General features: G+C 43.7%; 3 protein-coding genes across 3 annotated transcripts; 2 read left to right on the top strand and 1 right to left on the bottom strand.

Moving 5' to 3' along the window:
- Positions 1–1,698: 1,698 nt before the first annotated feature.
- On the bottom strand, positions 1,699–15,305 carry tex2l (testis expressed 2, like). Its single transcript, XM_028429982.1, has 12 exons — positions 15,199–15,305; positions 8,455–9,887; positions 6,581–6,781; positions 5,891–6,209; positions 5,110–5,360; positions 4,879–5,028; positions 4,689–4,788; positions 4,026–4,161; positions 3,393–3,521; positions 2,893–3,102; positions 2,089–2,209; positions 1,699–2,015 (listed from the first exon to the last, which is right to left on the bottom strand). Exons 2-12 carry the CDS (start codon positions 9,844–9,846, stop codon positions 1,839–1,841), a joined length of 3,186 nt encoding a protein of 1,061 aa, XP_028285783.1. The 5' UTR covers positions 9,847–9,887; positions 15,199–15,305; the 3' UTR covers positions 1,699–1,838.
- Positions 14,601–16,122, top strand: neurl2 (neuralized E3 ubiquitin protein ligase 2). Its single transcript, XM_028430055.1, has 2 exons — positions 14,601–15,502; positions 15,882–16,122. The coding sequence occupies exons 1-2, from the start codon at positions 14,743–14,745 to the stop codon at positions 15,995–15,997; spliced, it is 876 nt and encodes a 291-aa protein (XP_028285856.1). The 5' UTR covers positions 14,601–14,742; the 3' UTR covers positions 15,998–16,122.
- Positions 16,123–16,497: 375 nt separating this feature from the next.
- On the top strand, positions 16,498–17,920 carry LOC114451470 (methionine-R-sulfoxide reductase B1-A). The gene is made up of 4 exons (XM_075353438.1): positions 16,498–16,670; positions 16,971–17,113; positions 17,219–17,336; positions 17,467–17,920. Exons 1-4 carry the CDS (start codon positions 16,616–16,618, stop codon positions 17,481–17,483), a joined length of 333 nt encoding a protein of 110 aa, XP_075209553.1. The 5' UTR covers positions 16,498–16,615; the 3' UTR covers positions 17,484–17,920.
- The last annotated feature ends 578 nt before the right edge of the window (positions 17,921–18,498 follow it).

Raw genomic sequence — 18,498 nt, 5'->3', positions numbered from 1 at the left:
CAGGGTCGATATTATTAGCCCCCTTAAGAACTGCCGTCTTTGTTACGTCACAGTACAAATTATTGTTATACAATGATACCATGTCGTCTGTGCTTTTATTTCCACTTAAAAGTGAGGATTTCTATCATGTAATACACACACAGTATAACAAGCAATGTTGGCCTCAACACTTGTGAAGGCATCATTGTGAAAATGAAAGAAATAAGAAGATTAAACAATCCTATCAAAGCAAATTTCAAGAACTGGTGTGAGCGATATTATCAGTGAAAAGGCAGGAAGAGAAACACATGAAAGTCTCTGGAAAGAAAGGTTGTAAGAGATGTATGTAAAGAGCCGTCGCTGACTGAAATCTGTGGAGCGTACTAAAGACCGGGGTCCATGCCATCAGATCAGGCCCCTCTAGGCAGGAGATTATCTTTAAAGATAACATTACAAACAGTGTGAAATTAATGTTGGTGGCATGAAATGAACACTGCTGAATGATGAACAAATGCTGCCCTCTAATGCTCGCCTGTGGGGTGGATGATCAGTACATCACATCAGCAGTTATGTGAGAATAACATAATATTTGACTCAAATGTAGCTCTCAGCGTAAGTTCAATCAGGAAGACTCTATTTCCCATCATTCACCATTTATCCCTATCCGCTTCCTAATCTTTCTCCCTCTATCCCTCACTCCTCTGCTCCCCCTCTCTTCCGCTCTCTTAGTCAGGTGCTTAATAGAAAGCACCTCCCTCACCAATCAGCTGTCGCTTTCCATCCCTCTCCTGACCAATCACAGCTTAGCACGAAATTTAAAAGTCTTCGTCTCTTCTCCAGCTGTCTTCTGATCGAACCCGGCAACCCTCCTCCACCCCAAGCACCACCAGATCCACGCCAGTAAGGCCTTCTATTTCCTGCCCTCCAGCTCTTCACCACCACCAGGTCTAGACCCCGGGGGGGATCTTATGATCCAGCAGCCTCTCCTCTTGCGTTTTCCCCCCTTTCCGGATGTGGTCTTCGCGATGGGGTCTAGGACGCCAATGCACATTCAAACTTTGTACTTAATAAATCTTTCTCATTCAGTTCGCTGAGTCTCTCATGATTGAAATGTTCATCAGAGAATGGAAATATGTTTCAGTGTACTCCCAAACACTGGCCGGTGCTCAGAAACATGTGAAAATATTCCTGTTCAAAACAATGAATGACTTCATCACATCCACAGCAGCAATCCATTTGCATCTCATAACATTTACTTAACTGCTCAGTGCGCTTTCTGTGCACTTACACTCTCTCTCTCTCTCTCTCTCTCTACACACACACACAGAGATCCTCCCACACATCATCACACTTCTTTTTCCACTGTGATTTATTTTAAAGCATCAGTTGTTTTCTTTTGGTTCCCATCACGATGTTCTGTTGTCATTTAACAAATCCCTTCATCACCATTTTTGGATGATTGATTGACTTATTTGTTCTTATTTGTTAGGGTACTCACTCCTTTGATTTGAAATTCAGAGTTTTGAGTTTGGATCGAGAAGACAAACATCCCTGGTTCATCTTTTATTTATTAATGTCCATCATCTTTATTAACCAAAGTCACGTTGAGGTGTAAACATCACATCAGTAATCAAATAAATAAATACATATATATAATCTCATAGGTACCATTAACGTGTAAACATTTGCAAAAAGTATCACTAATAAAACCAAATCATTGTTCTCTTAAAGGTGATACAGAGAACCTTAAACTCATTATCAGCCATCTGAATAACAGCGCTATACATGTTAGACACTCTTTGCTCTGACATCATTATCATGAGGGTTGGTGAGTGAGAGTGGCTAAGCTTCCTGCGAGGTCAGGTCATAGTGAGGCACTGGTCAGATTCTGCGCCACAGATGTCAGGTTGGATCCTCTCTATGGAGTCTGTGGAGGAGTTGTGGGACTGCTGGGTCTCAGGAGGGTGAGGGTTGTCCACCCCCGAGTGCATCAGGGGTAAGTAAATGTCATCCATGTTTGGCAGGACAAAGACTTTCTGCAGAGGATCAAAAGGAATGTTATAGGTAAAATGGCTGTATCATTTGTAGAATGAGGGTTTGTTTCTTTACCTGAAACTCATCCTGCAGTTTCTTTTCAATCCACTCGGTCACATGACAGAAAGTCACCTCCCGCTCTCCCAGTTTGGGATGGACGCGCAGGTCAAGCTTAGGAGGCACACAGAAGCTGTACCTGCGGAGGACATTCAGATGCTTTGCATTCATAATGAGACTGTTTCAGACTTTCATTTCTCACACGGCGCTTGAATCATTCTCAAAGTAAGTTCACACAGTGAATAAATAAACGTTCTCCTGGCAGGAGATTAGAAGGGAAATGTGAGTCACACTGCAGAAACGCAGCATGTTGCTGGTTTGTTTCTAAATGTGTTACTTGTGAAGTGAAAGTGCACTTATGACTTGCAGCACATGGCAACACAATCATTTAAAGAATAGGAAAAGAAATGAAGTAATCAGATCTAAATGTATATTTCTCTTTAAATGTGTCCGTTCTTTTGCATTTTTAATGTGTTTTAAGAATTGGTTTCAATTATTGTCAGCTTTTTTATGCATATTTTAATACCTTGTTAGCTTCTGAGCTAGCTCCCTGTGTGCCTACTCGTATCATTTGCATAAAGTTACATCAACAACTGCTTCCCTAACCCTAACCTTCACCACTGGCCAAGACTCATGTTGTTTTGTCCCCATTTTGACTGTCTGTCCCCAGTTATCTGCTGTTGTTTTCTAGTGTCTGTCCCCAAATGTCAGACATGAACGCACACAGTGTTTGCATCACTTGCACTGACAAGCTTGCATAATTGTGAGATGTAATATCTGGTTATTTATTTGCCTCTTCTACATGTGCTAGCTCACTCCTACCATATTCTGTCTGTAGGGGGCGGTGGGATGTTGACGACCAGAGTCCCTGACAGCTCTTGAACCTCCACGGTGAGCAGCAGGGGTGTGTTGGACATCTCTTCAAACTTCTTCTTAATAAACTCATTCTCTGTGGCCTTCTGGAAGTACTTGGATTTCGTGATTTTGTCCACAAATCTCAAAATCTTCCTTCCAGTCTTTCCACCCCCTGTCCTGTATGAGAGGATTAGCCAAGCAGACAGTGTTAGTGTGATCCTACATCTTGTCAGCAGATTTAGTATTCAGAGGCTGAAGTCAAAATTTGACAAGATGCTGGTCTGGAATTTAAATGACATCAACGGCCATCTGGAGTGTGCTGGCTGCACAGTTTATTTTCTAATTTAGAAAAATGAACATTCACAAGGCAGATGGTTAGAAGTAACACTTCGCGGTACATTATGCTTCTGTTACTGTTTGTTAATCACATATATAACCCAGGATTTTTATCTGTGATGTACATCTACCCTTCGGTTGGTGGTGTGGAGCCCTTCTCTCCCACTGGCTCAGTGGGAAGCAGCTCCTCCTCATCAGACGACCCAGCACTGGAAGACTCCTCCTCACTATCCGCCAACACACTGAGAACGGGCCTGCAGCTGGGAGGGTAAACAGACAGACACGTCAGAGATGGACAGATTGTTGTAGAAGCATGTTTGCTTTACATCCTAACTTGTACCTGGAATATTACAGTATAAGAGAGAACACATCCCTGGCAAGACAAGATTTACAAACACAGCTTTTCAGCTTTAGATGAAGCACAAAGATAGCTAATGTGAGGCTTTGCAGACTGTAATCCCTACCACGGTGGGTTTTATGACAGACAGGTCGCTAATCAATGTAGTGCAAAGCTCTGTAGTGGCAGAGATGTCGGTGTGTGCTATAGAAAATGTACAAATGATAAGAATAATCCAACTTCACTCAGCAACACAGGCCAAATTCTGCAGATGTCTGAATACTGAGGCATTATATTTATCATTATTGTTGTCAGTAGTCAAGATGAATAATCTGAACACTTCATATACACAAAACGTATGCAATAAATGTGACTGAAGTCAGTAAAAATGTTCATTGTTAGAGTTTATGTAGTGTGTAGCACTGACCGTGCGCTACCAGCTTCAGTCATACAGTGCACTGTATCCTGACTGCTCTCTTTGCCCAGCTTGGAAAGGTTGAATTTGGTTTGCAGAGTCATTTGCAGGTTACCGGTGTAGGCCAGCTGTAGCTCCACCCACAAGCCTGCAGAGGGCACCACAAAGAGGTCAACTACCAAAACTAAGACAAAGCTCCCACAAATACACCACCTAATCTGGACACACTCTGCTTAGTAGGCAGATTAAACTGCTTTCACTGTGATTATCAAGCCTTGAAATTAAATTTATAATCAATTAGGGTGGATTGTTAATCCCCTCTAGGAGCTGGTGCGTGTGGGCTGAGCAGGAAGAAGAGGGGAAACAGGATCATTTGTTAATGCGATGTTGTGGGCGGAGAAATCAAGAGAGATCACACACCTACACTTATTCTGATAAGACTGATGTCCCATCATTGTTAGGAGCTGCCAGATTTGACACACACACACATACTCACACACACTCTCACACACAAGCCAATATGCTCTACATGTCGAAGGCCGTGGTGTAATGGCTGCCCTGCTCTATGAGATTATGACAGGATAACCGTGTCGGATCCAATTCTCTTCTCACACACCTCTTACATCAAGTGTGTGTGTGTGTTGCCTTTGTGTTGTGCATACACTCTGTGCTCACCTCTGTGGTTAACCTCTGGTCTGGAGGTAGCAATGATTTGCGGCATAGAGCAGCCCATATCCAGCTCAGTCAGAGTCAGTTCATTCATGAAGTAAGGCAACTGTTAGGAACATAGGAGTTAAAGTTTACAAAGTGTATTATTTATGGTTAATCTGTCGTCTGTGACTCTGTAACTTTTGCTATATATTACTTTGATTTTGCTGAGCTTTTTCTGAATCTTGTTGGAGACAGCGTCAGCCCAGTACTTCTCTCTCAGGAAATCCCAGAAGATTCGACCAATTAGAGCATTCGCCCATGCAGTCTGGCTCGTCCCGGGGTACTCTGTTAGATCACAGGTACACTAAAAACAGCAAAGTGCAGGTTTAAGCTTCAAGAAAAGAAAAGAACATTACAGTTCTTTTAATCTTGTAGCATAACTCACATTCCCTCTGATAGTGGGGCTGGCTTCTGTGCTGCTGGCTCCAGGACTGGAGAGGGGGGTTGAATCCTCTGCAGCCAGGAAACGAGCCATGTAGCTGCTGTAGTCAAGACTGGAAAGGCCCTTACTGGTGCTATAACAGTGAGCAGCAGGGATACAGGGGACTGGAGGTGTGGAGGGGGCATCGTCGTCGCTGCTGCCCACTCTGCTGTTTGGGAAATTACCTTGAACAGGAGCACCTGGCGCTGAGTCACCTGGAAGAACACAGGAACATGTTTAGTCAGGTTAAAGGAGAAGATGTTACCTCTGTGCAGTGGATACTCTGACGCTGCTTTCATCTGCGTCAGAGCCATCCTGGCTTTTTCCCTTCACCTCTATGAACCTTATGCTAAGCTGTGCTAAGCATCCTCTGGCTGGAAAAAACATGAGGCAAACATAATAATCACGTCAAATATCACTAAAATATCCAGTTTTATTAGTCACCAGGCAGAAGTGTGACAAAACAGCTGTTTTATTGTAGGGTCCACAACTAATGAATTAAACACAAGACATGTAGGAACCAGTATTTTTTTTTTCCAAAACAAGGCTGGCGCCTCTGTTAGAATGTTTTTTCTAACAGAGGCACCAAACCACTGAGAGGTCTGTGTGTTCCCTTGAAAGGGATTGGCTTTGCAATGCAAAGAATTGGAGCATGTAATCCATAATCCACACATATACAGCATTTGTATAGATGCCTTATCTGGAGGCCTTCTTTTCTCTAATGCATTATAAACATTTCTCATACCCGATCTGGACAAACATCTGCCAGGCCTCTGCCGGTCCCCCTCCCTCTCCCTCTCTGTGTCCATGGACGCAAACAGGAAATGACGAAACCACTCCTCTTTCTCTCTTCCTGTGCGGCCGAACAGGTAAAGTGTGACAGGAGAGTCTTGGCTGTGTTTGGGGGAACTTTGTTTCGGATTAGCTGGTTTAGCTTCTGGTTCCTCATCTGACTTTCCTCCCTCTTCTTCCAGGGATTTTTTTTCTCTGGCTACCTGGATGCAGATGGGATACTTTGGGTTCCACAACCTCTTCCGGGCCAACGCAGGCGGCAGCAGGAAAACCTTTGGGTGACACAAAGAGAGAGCAAATGTATAGAGTAAATAGATTAAAAATTCATTCACCATTTGAAAAAAGGCTTATCTCTACTATTGATCAGACTCTGCACTAAAAATGTCAGTGTAAATGTCAATGCATAAAATATTCATACTCAAATGCAGTCATTATGCGATCTGAGCATGCTTATACAAAGCACCTTCCTTATTTATCTTTTACAGGCATGCAATGGCCTTCATTCCTAATTTTGACTGTAATATATTTGACTATATCATTACTACAGATGGTGGTACCTCTGACCTTTTTATAGGGTATAGGGTGTAACAGCAAAATGCTTTAATACAGTCACAGACAGTCACAGAAGACAAAGTCTTCTTACTTTGCTCTTTGCAAGCTGAACGCAGCGTGACTTGACAAAGGTGGCCTCGTGCACTCTCTCATCGTATGTGGCTCTGCGGCTGATGTTAGCACGCGGGGTGTCCAGGCGAAGACAGGAACCTTCCAGGGTGGCATACACGGAGTGAGTCAGAGCCAGAGTGAAGGTTTCTGGGTCATAATCATGTATTTCATTCATCCAGCCCTGAAAATGCAAAAAGTTTCAGATCTACAGTCAATGCTTTCTCAAGTGAGAAATTAGTACTTCAAGTGTTATTGTTCCACTCATGTGGTGACGTTTGTAATCAGCCTGAAAGGGGGCGTACAGAGCAGGAAGTACTTGTTTTTTTTCTCTGAAGGTTTGACTGAAAGAATTGTAAACTGTAAAGAATTGAGTCCAAACCATCAAGCACGTCAAAACTCATCTCTGTGCATTTCAGAACAGTCGAGTGAACTGAGGCCTCAGAAAAGCAGTGGTCCATGGGGACGTTAGTGATGTAGAATATGCATGAAATGTGATGAAAATGGCCTTATATTTGAAGGGACATTGTGCCCCAGATTGAATTTGACAGACAATGTTTCTTATCAAGCTTTAGGTTAGAGGTGAGGTTACAGCATTAGCAGACGTCGCTCATGTGTAGCTCGCTGGGAAGATTTCATAGAGGTGATGGGAGATGAGGAGTGTTTGACCTGCTTTGCCCAAGCCAGGACCCCATCACACTCCCAGGGTGTACTGCAGATCGCTCAGTACAGGCTAGAACTAATGCTGCTCATAAATCAGCCCTTGCCTGAACTTTCCTTTCATGCTTCAGGTTTTAAGGTATTGTATAAGGCTGGATAATTGCTGCTACAAACAGCCAGCAGGCTCAAATATGAGGCAGACACATTCAGATGTGTCAGATTAAGGAATAAATGTTTGAAAGGAGCTTTAATACTCCCACTTGATGCTCTAGTCGACTAATTGGATCAGCGTGAAGTTATTTTGCTGGTGCTTTTTAGCCTTTAATTGACAGAGGGTAGTGGAGAGTGAAAGCAATGAGGAAAGAAACGGGGGATAACAAACAGAAAAGGTGGCAGGTGGTGCTGGCAGGAATCACAAGCTATTTGTACATCCCTAAATGATACTGTGTTGCATCTCATTTGTATTTTATTAACAGCAGACTCATCCCTCTTCTTTACCTCAAGTTCGGTGCCGGCAATCAGGAACAGTAACTGTTCTCATTCTGTCATAAGATGACACCTCCCAGCTCTGACAGAAAATCACTAATGACCAAACCAGGGAATGATCTCAATATTGAGACAGCAAGCCCCTTTTCCACCCCGCATCCTGTCTTGTTCACTGCCAAATTACAGCTCACTCTCCGCCTGCATTGTCTGCTAATTGCCTCTGGAGTATGGGTGGTGGCTGCACTCACCAGTTGCCCTGAGTGAAGCTCAGCCAGGAGTAGAACGGTAATTACCACCGAAGCTCCTGCAGTTTTCATTACTGGCATTTAATTGCGTTCGGCACCTCATGTACAGTAACACGGCACTTCCAGAAGCTTTAATCTGTGAGAAAAACAGTGACTCCAGTTGACACTGCTCCGTATTTGAACAAATTAGCTAGGTCAAAAAGACTTAGAACAAATACCCCTGCTGGACTTTTAATGGAGTAGCTTTTTAACATACTTTTACAGTCCCAAAGTATGCTACTACAGATGGATTTGAAGGTTTTTATAGTAATTATGCAACTAGAGACCCAGTCAAAGTTGGGGTGGAACAAAAAAAAAGATTAAAAATGGGTATAAGTCCTCCTTAATGTTTTGTACTGCAATGTAAGAGAGGCAGCAAAAAAAAATCGAAGTCAAATAGAGTCATTTTGACTCCTCCTCTATTTACCTTAAGGTTGTCGGACTCATTGCAGACCATGTCACCTGTCAGAATCCCCTCTCCCAGCAGCGTCTGTGCTGGTCTGAACGTTGGCGCTGAGCAGCTAGACGACTTAGAGGAGCCCATCCTGATGAGCAACAGCCCAAGCAAGAAGCCCATTGCCATTCCCAGAGCCAGGCCAGAGAAGTATGGGCTGAGAGGTAGGATGAAGTAGCCATAGGACAGTACTGCCACACAGAATAAACTCATTTGTGGCAGAGGACGCTGGGGCTGAGGAACAGAGGTCCCTACTGTGGCCGAGCCGGGTGGCCTCCTCTCCTGTCTGTGCGTCTCGACAGCTAACACTTGCATCGTGTCACCATCTGTACATATTTCCAGCTCCTCTCCCCTGTGATGCTGCCTGTGGTGATGCACGGGGCAGGGGCTGCGCTGAATTCTCCCGAGATGTCTGACAGAAGGCCACTCAAACACAGGCAAATTATCAGCATCTGCTTTTCTAGAGTTCCTCACAGGCGACTCAGAAAGAACCGTGTCTGTGCTACTTTCCCGTCCCCAACTTCTGCAGCTGGTCTGCTGAGACCCTTGGGTCTTACACTGGTGTTTGGGGCTGCCTACACTTTCCTCTCTCATGATCTTGCTAAACATGCTGCTCAGGGGTTCCTGCACAGCCTCTGAGAGCTTCCTCTTAGTGTCCTCCAGCTCCATTTTGAAGAAGCCCCCCTTCGGACCTTCTCCGCTGGGCGAGAGTGAGCTTGGAGATGGTGGAGCGGTACGAGAGTCTCCATTGCTGCGGGTTTTTGGTTGGGTCAGTTGCCTCCACAGATGGAGGTTGAGACGGGAGTCTGATTTAGACTGTGACACTTCTGGTTCTGAGCGGGATATCTCTGTGGAGATCGACTTCACAAGGCTAAGGAAGGGCTTGGGTCTGAGAGAGGATCCCTCTTTTAGCTCCAGCTCTGTGGAAAGAGATTTGACAAGGCTTGCCAGAGGCCTGTGGGTGGGTGAGGAAGGGCCGGGGGAGAGAAAGCTAGGACCCAGAGTGGAGCAGTTCCCCAGTGAGCCAGGAGAAGAGGGAGAAAGAGGAACATGGAAAGTTTGGGACTGCAACCCTCCATCTTCCTCAACAGAATGTTGCCTGTCTTTGGAGAGCGAAATAGAGGGGTAGTCTTCATCATGGTCGAGGGAAAAGATGAGCTCACTGTCATCCAGGCTGTCCCACTCCCCCTCAGTCCCAGTCAGCTGGATCACAATCCCTCGAGGAAGATGCCTCTTTGTTCCAGTGGAGGTAGATCCAGAAGGAGAGAGTCCATGGGGCTCATGGAGAGGTCTTTCTCCTGTTCCTCCCACTTCTCCTGCTTTGTCTTTGCTTCCTCTTTCCCCATGTTTTCCACTTTCTGCCATTTCTTTACTTTACATCTCCAAGTCAAGGCACCTATGTGTCACTGAGAGAGAACAGATAAAGAACACGGTCAGCTACATTATTAAGCCTGGGAGGCAGAACAAATAAAAACAGTGAGGCACTGAGCTGTGGAGAGAGAGAGAAAGAGGATGAGGAAGAGGAGCAGCAACATGTCTATGCTTTTGCCTCATTTTCACAGAAACTGCTTACCGGTGCCAACTGCGTATTAATGTGTGAAGCTCTGAAGAGTTGTGGGAATCTACATTAATCTGAAGACTAGTGAGCCTGGATGCCATCCGAGTGAGCACCTCTCCCATAGCTGTCGCTCCACATACTGAATGAGTTTTAGAGGCACAGTGCAAAAATAGACGAGACAGACTTTCTCCCCCAAATGTTGCACAAACTAGGACAGCTCAGGCTTGGATCTAAGGTCTTTCTCATCCGATTGCATAAAAATCAGGAATGATCTGCACACAGAGTCAGGAAATATTAATGCTCAATTTAAATATAGATGCAGGATGATTATTTGTATTTCCATTATACAGAGAAATATTCACAAGTAATCAGCCTCATGCCCTAAAGAGAAAATTGTCTGCCACAAAAGCCTGAAGCCACCAAACTCCCTCTGATGTGTTCTGGAGCTGCTTAAAGAGTTACTTATGTAACCCTGAGATGAACAGGGGAGTTCAAAGACGCTCTCTGTCACCATGGCTCATGTGGCTTTTGTGTGAGAGCAGCGTTGCGTGTTTCCACATTGCACATTATACTGCTACCACCTACTGACTTGTCAAAAATGATCCTAACAAAAACCCAGCACTGACCACACAGCGAGCCCATATAATATCAGCTGTCATTTTAGTGACATAAAAAAAAAACAGTTCTGCATCATTGGACACAAGCTGGGAACCAACACAAAAGGCCCGATGGGAAACCTTTAATTTGCTGCCTCTTTGGGTCAAGTGCCCTGCTCTTTATGCAAGTTAAACCCTACCTCTGACTGGTCAGATTTACGTAACTGTATTACAGAGCTGTGTGGCACAATTTCAACCAATTCCACAGCAGCTGGTGGATTCTGACTAATCTGCTCTTGCCCAAAATGGACGGTGAGGAGATAAAGCTAACAGACACACATGGAGTTGGGCGGCATTAGACCTTTCTCACAGATTTTCACAGGGTGCGGACCAGAAGCTCCAAGGTGCTAATAGATATGCACACGCACACACACACACACACATTATACTACTGCTAAGCTAACAGTGTATGCCGAGCAGAGGTCCTAACCAGGACCTTATTTTGATCTGATCAAGAGTGCATTTAGCTAAAAGACCTAATTTGATTGGACAAAAGCTTTTATTTATAAACTGTCTGCTCTCAGATTTTGAATTATCTGACCAACACACAGCAAGATATGATGGACATGAATAATAATTCCTGTAAAGTACATGAGACCAGAATGCATTGCACAGCTGCTTATGTAGGCTATGAAGTGAGGAAGAACACACTGCATGTAATTACATGTCACACTATGTGCTCTCTAAATGTTGATACAGATACAGATGCAGATACATCATCCAGATTTAGGCTGCATGATTGTATTTTAGCACCACAACATACTCCGTCTCACTCCAAAGGATGAAGTTTTCATTGAACATTAGGGGGGCAGATATTACAGTTTTTAATATGAGCATCAACACCATGAGACCTTGTAAAGAAAGTAGTATGTGTGTCCCAGAGGACCCGGAAAGCTGCGATTTGAACAAACCAGGGCAAAAAAAAGATGGAACAGCTTAAATCTGTGGTGTCAATTCAGGTTTCTTTCTCACAGCAACTCCTGTAAAACAAATATAAGAGGGTCGTTAAGTCTTTCATGTGTGAAACAGGGTGATCATGTGACGACCATAACATGACACACATCTACTCTGACTGCAGTGTTTCTTTAAATTCCCAGCCGTATGTGTCTGCGACTTTGACTGTGTGCAGGGTGTTTGTGTGTTTGTGTGCCACCCTCTAATCAGACACGGACAGTAACAATCTCAGATTAACATTAATGCAGGGTTTTACTGTGAAATCTGACAAATCACACAGCAGGATTATGGGCTAAACCAACATTTGGTAGGGTGTGTTTCCAAGCTAGCTCATCTCCACGACCCAGTGTTGATTGTAGTTATTAGGACCATGACAATCCCCCAGAGTCTCTTATTCTTTTTCTTAGGCTCAAAAATGAGTAGTAAAGGCCTAAGAGTCGCATGAAGGGGTGTTGTGGTGATGCAACTACTAAGAAAACCTTATGTGTGCATTTTGTTACACATTACAGCCAACAATACAAAATAGAGGTCTGGACCTGACACTATGATCTATACCTGCAGGGATAAAATGTTCCTATAGAGACTTCATGAAGCACTTTATGTGGAGCTGCCACACTGTATGAAGAAAGTCGGTGCATGTAATGTGCATTTAAATAAATCAATAATCAATCATTCTTCTTCATTTAATGTGAGGAATGCTGTCAGATTAGCTAATTAGAAAGTAAGTGACAGATTATTTTAATAAATGAAATTAAATAGTCTTAAACTGTGGTAATCTGTGGCAAGAATTCTATTGTTTCTATCCAACAACGTATAAGCCTAACTTTTTAATACCTGGACATACATAGGTTACAGTGTTGAAGTTTTAATATACAGAACAATTCAAATCCACGTTGAGTAGTTACATCAATAATTACTTTACATGTAATGAATTTAACACTTGATGCCAAAAGGACAAAAGTAAACAACTAAGGCGTTTATAGGTGCAAAATGGGTGCACTTTACGCAAAAGAGGTCACGTCAATTATGTTTCTGGACGTCTCACAAGTGCACAAGTGTGACAAAAAGACACGACAGGAGTGGTGAAAGTTATGATGGTGACGGTCATGTTTTGTTTTTGCTTCACAGAAGACTCGCGTAAAACTGCAAATGCATGCAGTTTGAGCCGACATAAAGCAAGCGGAGTGACGTAAATGGAGATGAGGGGCGTTTACTTACCCGCAAAAATTATTTTGTGCATGAAAAAAATGCGCGAGAAGCCTCCGGTCAGTATTGTCTTCGGCTAGTCCACTCTCCATTTGTGCGCACAAGGCATCGCAGAATGAGGAGTACTTCTCTCTCTCTCTCTCCTCCACCCTCCTTGCTCTCTCTTTCTCTCAGAGCCCAGACCGCGCACACACACACCTCCCCTCAACCGACTGCCCAGATGTGTCATGCGCTGCCGAGAATCACAGCTCACCAAACTGATTATGAAAAGCACGGCCGCGCTGCTGCATGGTAATCCAGATTAAGAGTCCTGCAGCCCCAACAGACGCACTCAAACACAAACTCACCCACACAAAATATGCACCAGTGTAAATTCTGTCTAATTGAGCAAAACGAGGTGACAACTCTAGTTAAGCCATATGGTGTATTACTTGCCATTCAACTGCATTCAGAGCCCATAAAACCTGAACCACAAACGCAGCATCACCTACAAATGATGGTGACTGAACTATTCCTGCAATGAAGAAGGAAAGAAGAAGATGTGAGGATAAATCACCCTTCTTCCTCTCTGTCCCTCCCCCCTCTGCTCCATCTTGGCCTACATAAACACACTGGAAGTCCTAGATATGACAATATGAAGAACGGGGTGGAGAGGTCTGAAAAGTGGGTGAAAGACAGTAACCCCCATCCATCACTGACTCCACACTGCAGAATGAAAACAGTGAATACACTTTAAGTTTATGCTGCCCTCCTTTGCTATGTTGCTATGTTTTTACAGCTACGAGCATAAAAGTGAATGAATGGTGTTCTCAGATGGTGCTCAACATTTTTCTTTTGATTTCGGCATGCTTTTATTTTGAAAGCTTCATAGAATAATAGCCCAACCAAAGCACTGAGATTAGAGGTGATGTAAACAAACGCACAGTGGCATCATTCACATCTCTTTCTAATAACACACAATATGTCCACAGCCTAAAAGCAGCCTGTTAGTGGAGCAGCTGCTGCAGGAGGCGTTCAGGAAGGAGCACTGAGTGTAGGTCATGTTTTGGCCCCCAACACACATTCGCTTCAGATGTGAGAGTAAACCCTCACAGCACAAATGGAACCGCAGCAGCAGGAGGGAGGACGAGCTGAGGTGAGATGTAACTTGGCAAATAACAGGATGGCTGAGAACCTAACATGTGTCAGCGAAGGACTATAGGTGGATATAATTTGCCTTTAAATGCTAAATATAACAAATCTCTCTCTCAAATTAGTGCATTCTCTGATTTCTTTAGATTAAAATAATACTGTAAACCAACAGGGAATGACGCAGTAGCTCCTTTTTTAAACATAATACCTCTTCTTAGTTTTATTAAATATTCCAATTTCATAATAGATCTCCGCAGAGCTCTCCATCTTGGTATATTCCTTTAATTGCTGTTTTACATAAGAATGAAATCCAGCCTGCATTTGCATGGACTATATTTAGAGTGCAGCTATGAAAGGCGTGCGGTTTAGCATATCTCCCTGGCATATGCTATTGTGATAATTACACTGTTATTACTTCAGTACATGGGATTGTGAAATTAAATGAGTGTCTGGGCCCAAAGGGCTTCATGGTCCCCACTAACCCAATCTCTATGCATGTCTGGTTTGTGTGTGTATATAAGTGTTGCCCCCCACCTACCCCCAAACACACACTCACATACCTTGCCATCTGTTGACATATGCAGTTGTTCAAAAATAGCTCTCCACCAGAAGCTTCTCTAAGTGGCCGACACACACAGCAGAGGCAGAGCAGGGCTCCTATCATGTCGTGTCTCTGCAGTGACCATGTGTCCCAAACCACTGCCAGAGATTTTACTCTCCTCTTTGTGGTAAGTGACTGCCAGCATTGGTGCAACAATGGAGCCCATTTCTGACCAGTTTATGGAATTCCACCCTATTCACGGTATCAACGTCAGACTGGATCACTTAGGAACTCAGGCCACCCGGGTTGAGAGCTTTGCAAATGGAGTTTGTTTCAGCAAAGACCCTCTAAAGCCTGGAGAGATTTTCTTGATAGAGATTGAGGATAAGGAGTTAGGCTGGTGTGGCCATCTGCGGATCGGCCTGACCGCCATGGATCCCAGGAACTTGGAAGTGGTGCCTGAATACTCCATCCCAGATTTGACAGATTTAGGGAACAGCTGGGTGTTTGCCATCACTCGGAACCACAACAAAATCATAGAGGACACTGAGGTCCGAGAGGCCGGAGATGGTGGACAGGCTGGGGGACGAAGGCTTGGACGTGGGCAAGCAGAAGATGATGACAACAACAACACCAACACAAAACCAAAGAGTTTCTTCACTGACACTCACCTGTACATTGAAAATATCAAAATCCCCAGAGACAAGCTCGTCGGCAGGAGCCGGCCGGGACGCTACAGCCACATCTTGGACGACTTGTATAAGAGCAACGCACTGCCTCCCACTGCCAGACGCAGCCGGATAGGGGTGCTGTATGTGTCTAAAGGGAAAGGCCTGGGTGATATGCACATTGTTATCAATGGTGAGGACATGGGAGCCTCTGCGAAGGGGATCCCCACCACGCAGCCTCTCTTTGCTGTGGTGGATGTTTTTGCTGCAACCAAATGTGTCCGAATTGTCCAGGTGGAGTATGGATGTGAGTGTCACAATTTTCATAATGGCATCTCTTCAAAGTCATGTTCTGTCTATTTTGTCTCTTGATAGTAATTTTGAATCCTTATGTTACAATATGATTATATTGTTCCACTTGTTTGTGGTAACTTGATGTGGTTCATGAATGGTTCGCTTTGTTATGTTGTCGTTCTGCTCTTCTTTGTGGTCATGGAGATAATCTCACTTTCTAATAGACTCATGCAGCAGTTATGGCACAGGGATCACTGAGCATGTGCATGCTTTGCATGTTCTTTCATCCATTCATGCTTTTAATGCTTTTTTTCAAAAAAATAATGTTCTCCACTACCTTCATTGAGCTAATCCACATTCTCTTTATTCTCTTCTCTTTTGTGTCACTCCAGTCTCGTCCCTGCAGACATTGTGCAGGAAGGCCATCCAGAAGCACATTGTCCACAGGATGGCCATCGACTGGCTGGAGCTGCCAGAGGCGCTCAAGCACTACTGCAAGTATGAATGAAGGACGTAGGCCTGCAGTGGACAGAAACATGTCTCCCATTCTCTGCTGAGAAAACAGTTATTTATAGTCAGGATCTCATGATGTGTTTTATTTTTAAAATAAAAGTGTTATTCTTTTGACTCACAGTGTTTGTTCAGTGTTTCTTGGGGTGATAATTGTAATATCACCTGCACGGTAAGCTCTTAGTCTGCATTAAGTTAATAATTTAAGGTACGTGTTGCTGTTTTTAAATTTTTCTTTGTTTCTTGTTAAGGAAACTATTGAATTAGGGGATTAACTCTGAAGCTGCCATTTAAAAAATATTTTACAAATAATGCTTGAGGCTAACTAACAAAAATGTAATAGACTACAGCTAAAACAATTTAAACATGATTATTGATCATCTAATTTGAAGCACATCTTTTGTGGACACTTTGTTTACTGTCCGACACTGACTTCTAGCGGCGGAGCTGGTATCTACAGTGGGCGGAGTTCACGCTTTAAATCTCCTTCCAGGATCACTTCACACGAGAAAAGGGACACAGGATCCTGTCCGGTCATATTTCAGCGCCGTTTGAAGCAAAACTGGGACAGATTCAGATTCGTTGTCATTTACGTGATCAGTGAAGACATCACAACATGTCGTTCTGCCAGTTTTTCGGTGGGGAGATCTACAAAGATCATTTTAAACCAGGTAAACAGGCGCTGACTGTTATTCAATGAGCAGTGATGTAACCTTCCTGGTCTGTATTAAGCAGGGAACACTTTACATTTCATTGCTCTTGTTTAATTTGTCGTAATATATGATGTTCATTTGGGTTATAAAATTAAAAACAATGCAGCATCTATCTCTCAATGTGTTTGATACAAAGCTAAACTTATCAGTCAGTAAAACAAATGCACTGTTTCCTTCAAAATTAAGAACAGTTCCTGGTCTCACACCTGTGTAACATATCAGGGGTCATAGACCTGACCTTTACCTGTCTTCTCACAGGGATGTATGTGTGCTCCAAGTGCAACCACCCCCTGTTCTCCAGCCGCTCCAAGTTTGCTCACTCGTCTCCCTGGCCGGCCTTCACAGACACCATCAGAGAGGACAGCGTCACCAAGATGATGGAGACGCTCACCGCGTACAAGGTCTGAGTCCCAGGCGTCAAGTGTGTGATGTGTTTGACTGCAGACAGAGATCATTGCATCATCAGGAAGGTGTGACATGCTGTTTTGTGTGTTCTATGTTCACAGGTCCTGTGTGGAAAATGTGGCAACGGACTGGGCCATGAGTTCATAAATGATGGACCAGATGAAGGAATATCACGCTTCTGAATATTCAGTCACTCGCTCAAGTTTGTGCCTAGCAAAGGTATAAAATACACACACACACACACACATACACACACTGTGGGAGGTTGTGTGTCATATTCTTTGTGGGAATTTTGTGACTTATCTCCACAGACTGTCAGTGTGTTTCTCCTCCATCTCTGTCAATGCAGGCAAAGACAAGCAGTAAAGAGCGAGCGAGGAGTTCCAGCTGCTGCAGGGTATCATGGGCAATGCCCGGCTAGCGGGTGGGGTCAGCGGGTGAAGTGGACAGGAGGAAAGTCCTGAGAGGGACACTCTGTCCACTGAAGTAACTTTGACCCGCCTGCTGCACAGCGACCACACCAAACTTCTGCAAATATTCCTTTAAAACCCTTTCTCATATACCTCATTATCAATAACATGTCACTGTAGCTGAATGCTGAGATGTTACAATAGTTTTTAATAAGCAGGTCTTCTCTCTTATTGATGTTTGATTCTACATGAAATATGATCTAAACTGCTGTCCTGAATATGAGTAAAGGTACTGTATATTTAACCATATTATCTATGCACTCAGTAATCATCTTCATTTTATTCCAGATTGTTCAGTTATCACATAATATAACTATTTAATACACACATTCACACACATGATTTTTATTTATATTCCATCAGATGCAGGAAAAATAAAAATAAAATATATTTGATAAAATTTTTGTTTGTTAGGATTTATTTGCAGTACTGCTACCTTTTATCACCTGGAGGGGAATCAGAATGCACACAATGGTCTTTGACCACTAGATGGCGATATCTTCATTCTGGATTCAGTTTAGAAGTGCACGCTCTCAAACTATTGCCATTGGGTAAATTGTGATGTGTGTGATACCGTTTGTTCCTTTGCCTGCATGTTCTGACTGATGTGCAGAGACTTGCTTGACGTGAAGGTGTTCTCTCTCTCTCTCTCTCTGTCTGTGTGTGTGTCTGCCAATAATTATGCGTAGTGTAGCTAACAGGGAGCTCCGGCGCTCTCTGTGGCCCAGCTACAGGTCATTTTCTCTGGGCTGGCAAAGACCCTGAGGTTTAGAGGAGTAGCCTGGCCGCCTAGTGAGACACTGAGGGCTATCATTACAAAGGAAGTAAACACACACACTCATGCACCACTATTCCAAAGTGTGTCTTCTTCTACCTTGTGTAATCAAACACATCAACAGCCTACAAACGTC

This window comes from Parambassis ranga, chromosome 19 (assembly GCF_900634625.1).
Source record: "Parambassis ranga chromosome 19, fParRan2.1, whole genome shotgun sequence".
In the NCBI taxonomy this organism is placed as follows: domain Eukaryota; kingdom Metazoa; phylum Chordata; class Actinopteri; family Ambassidae; genus Parambassis; species Parambassis ranga.
This window is presented reverse-complemented; position numbering and strand designations above follow the sequence as displayed.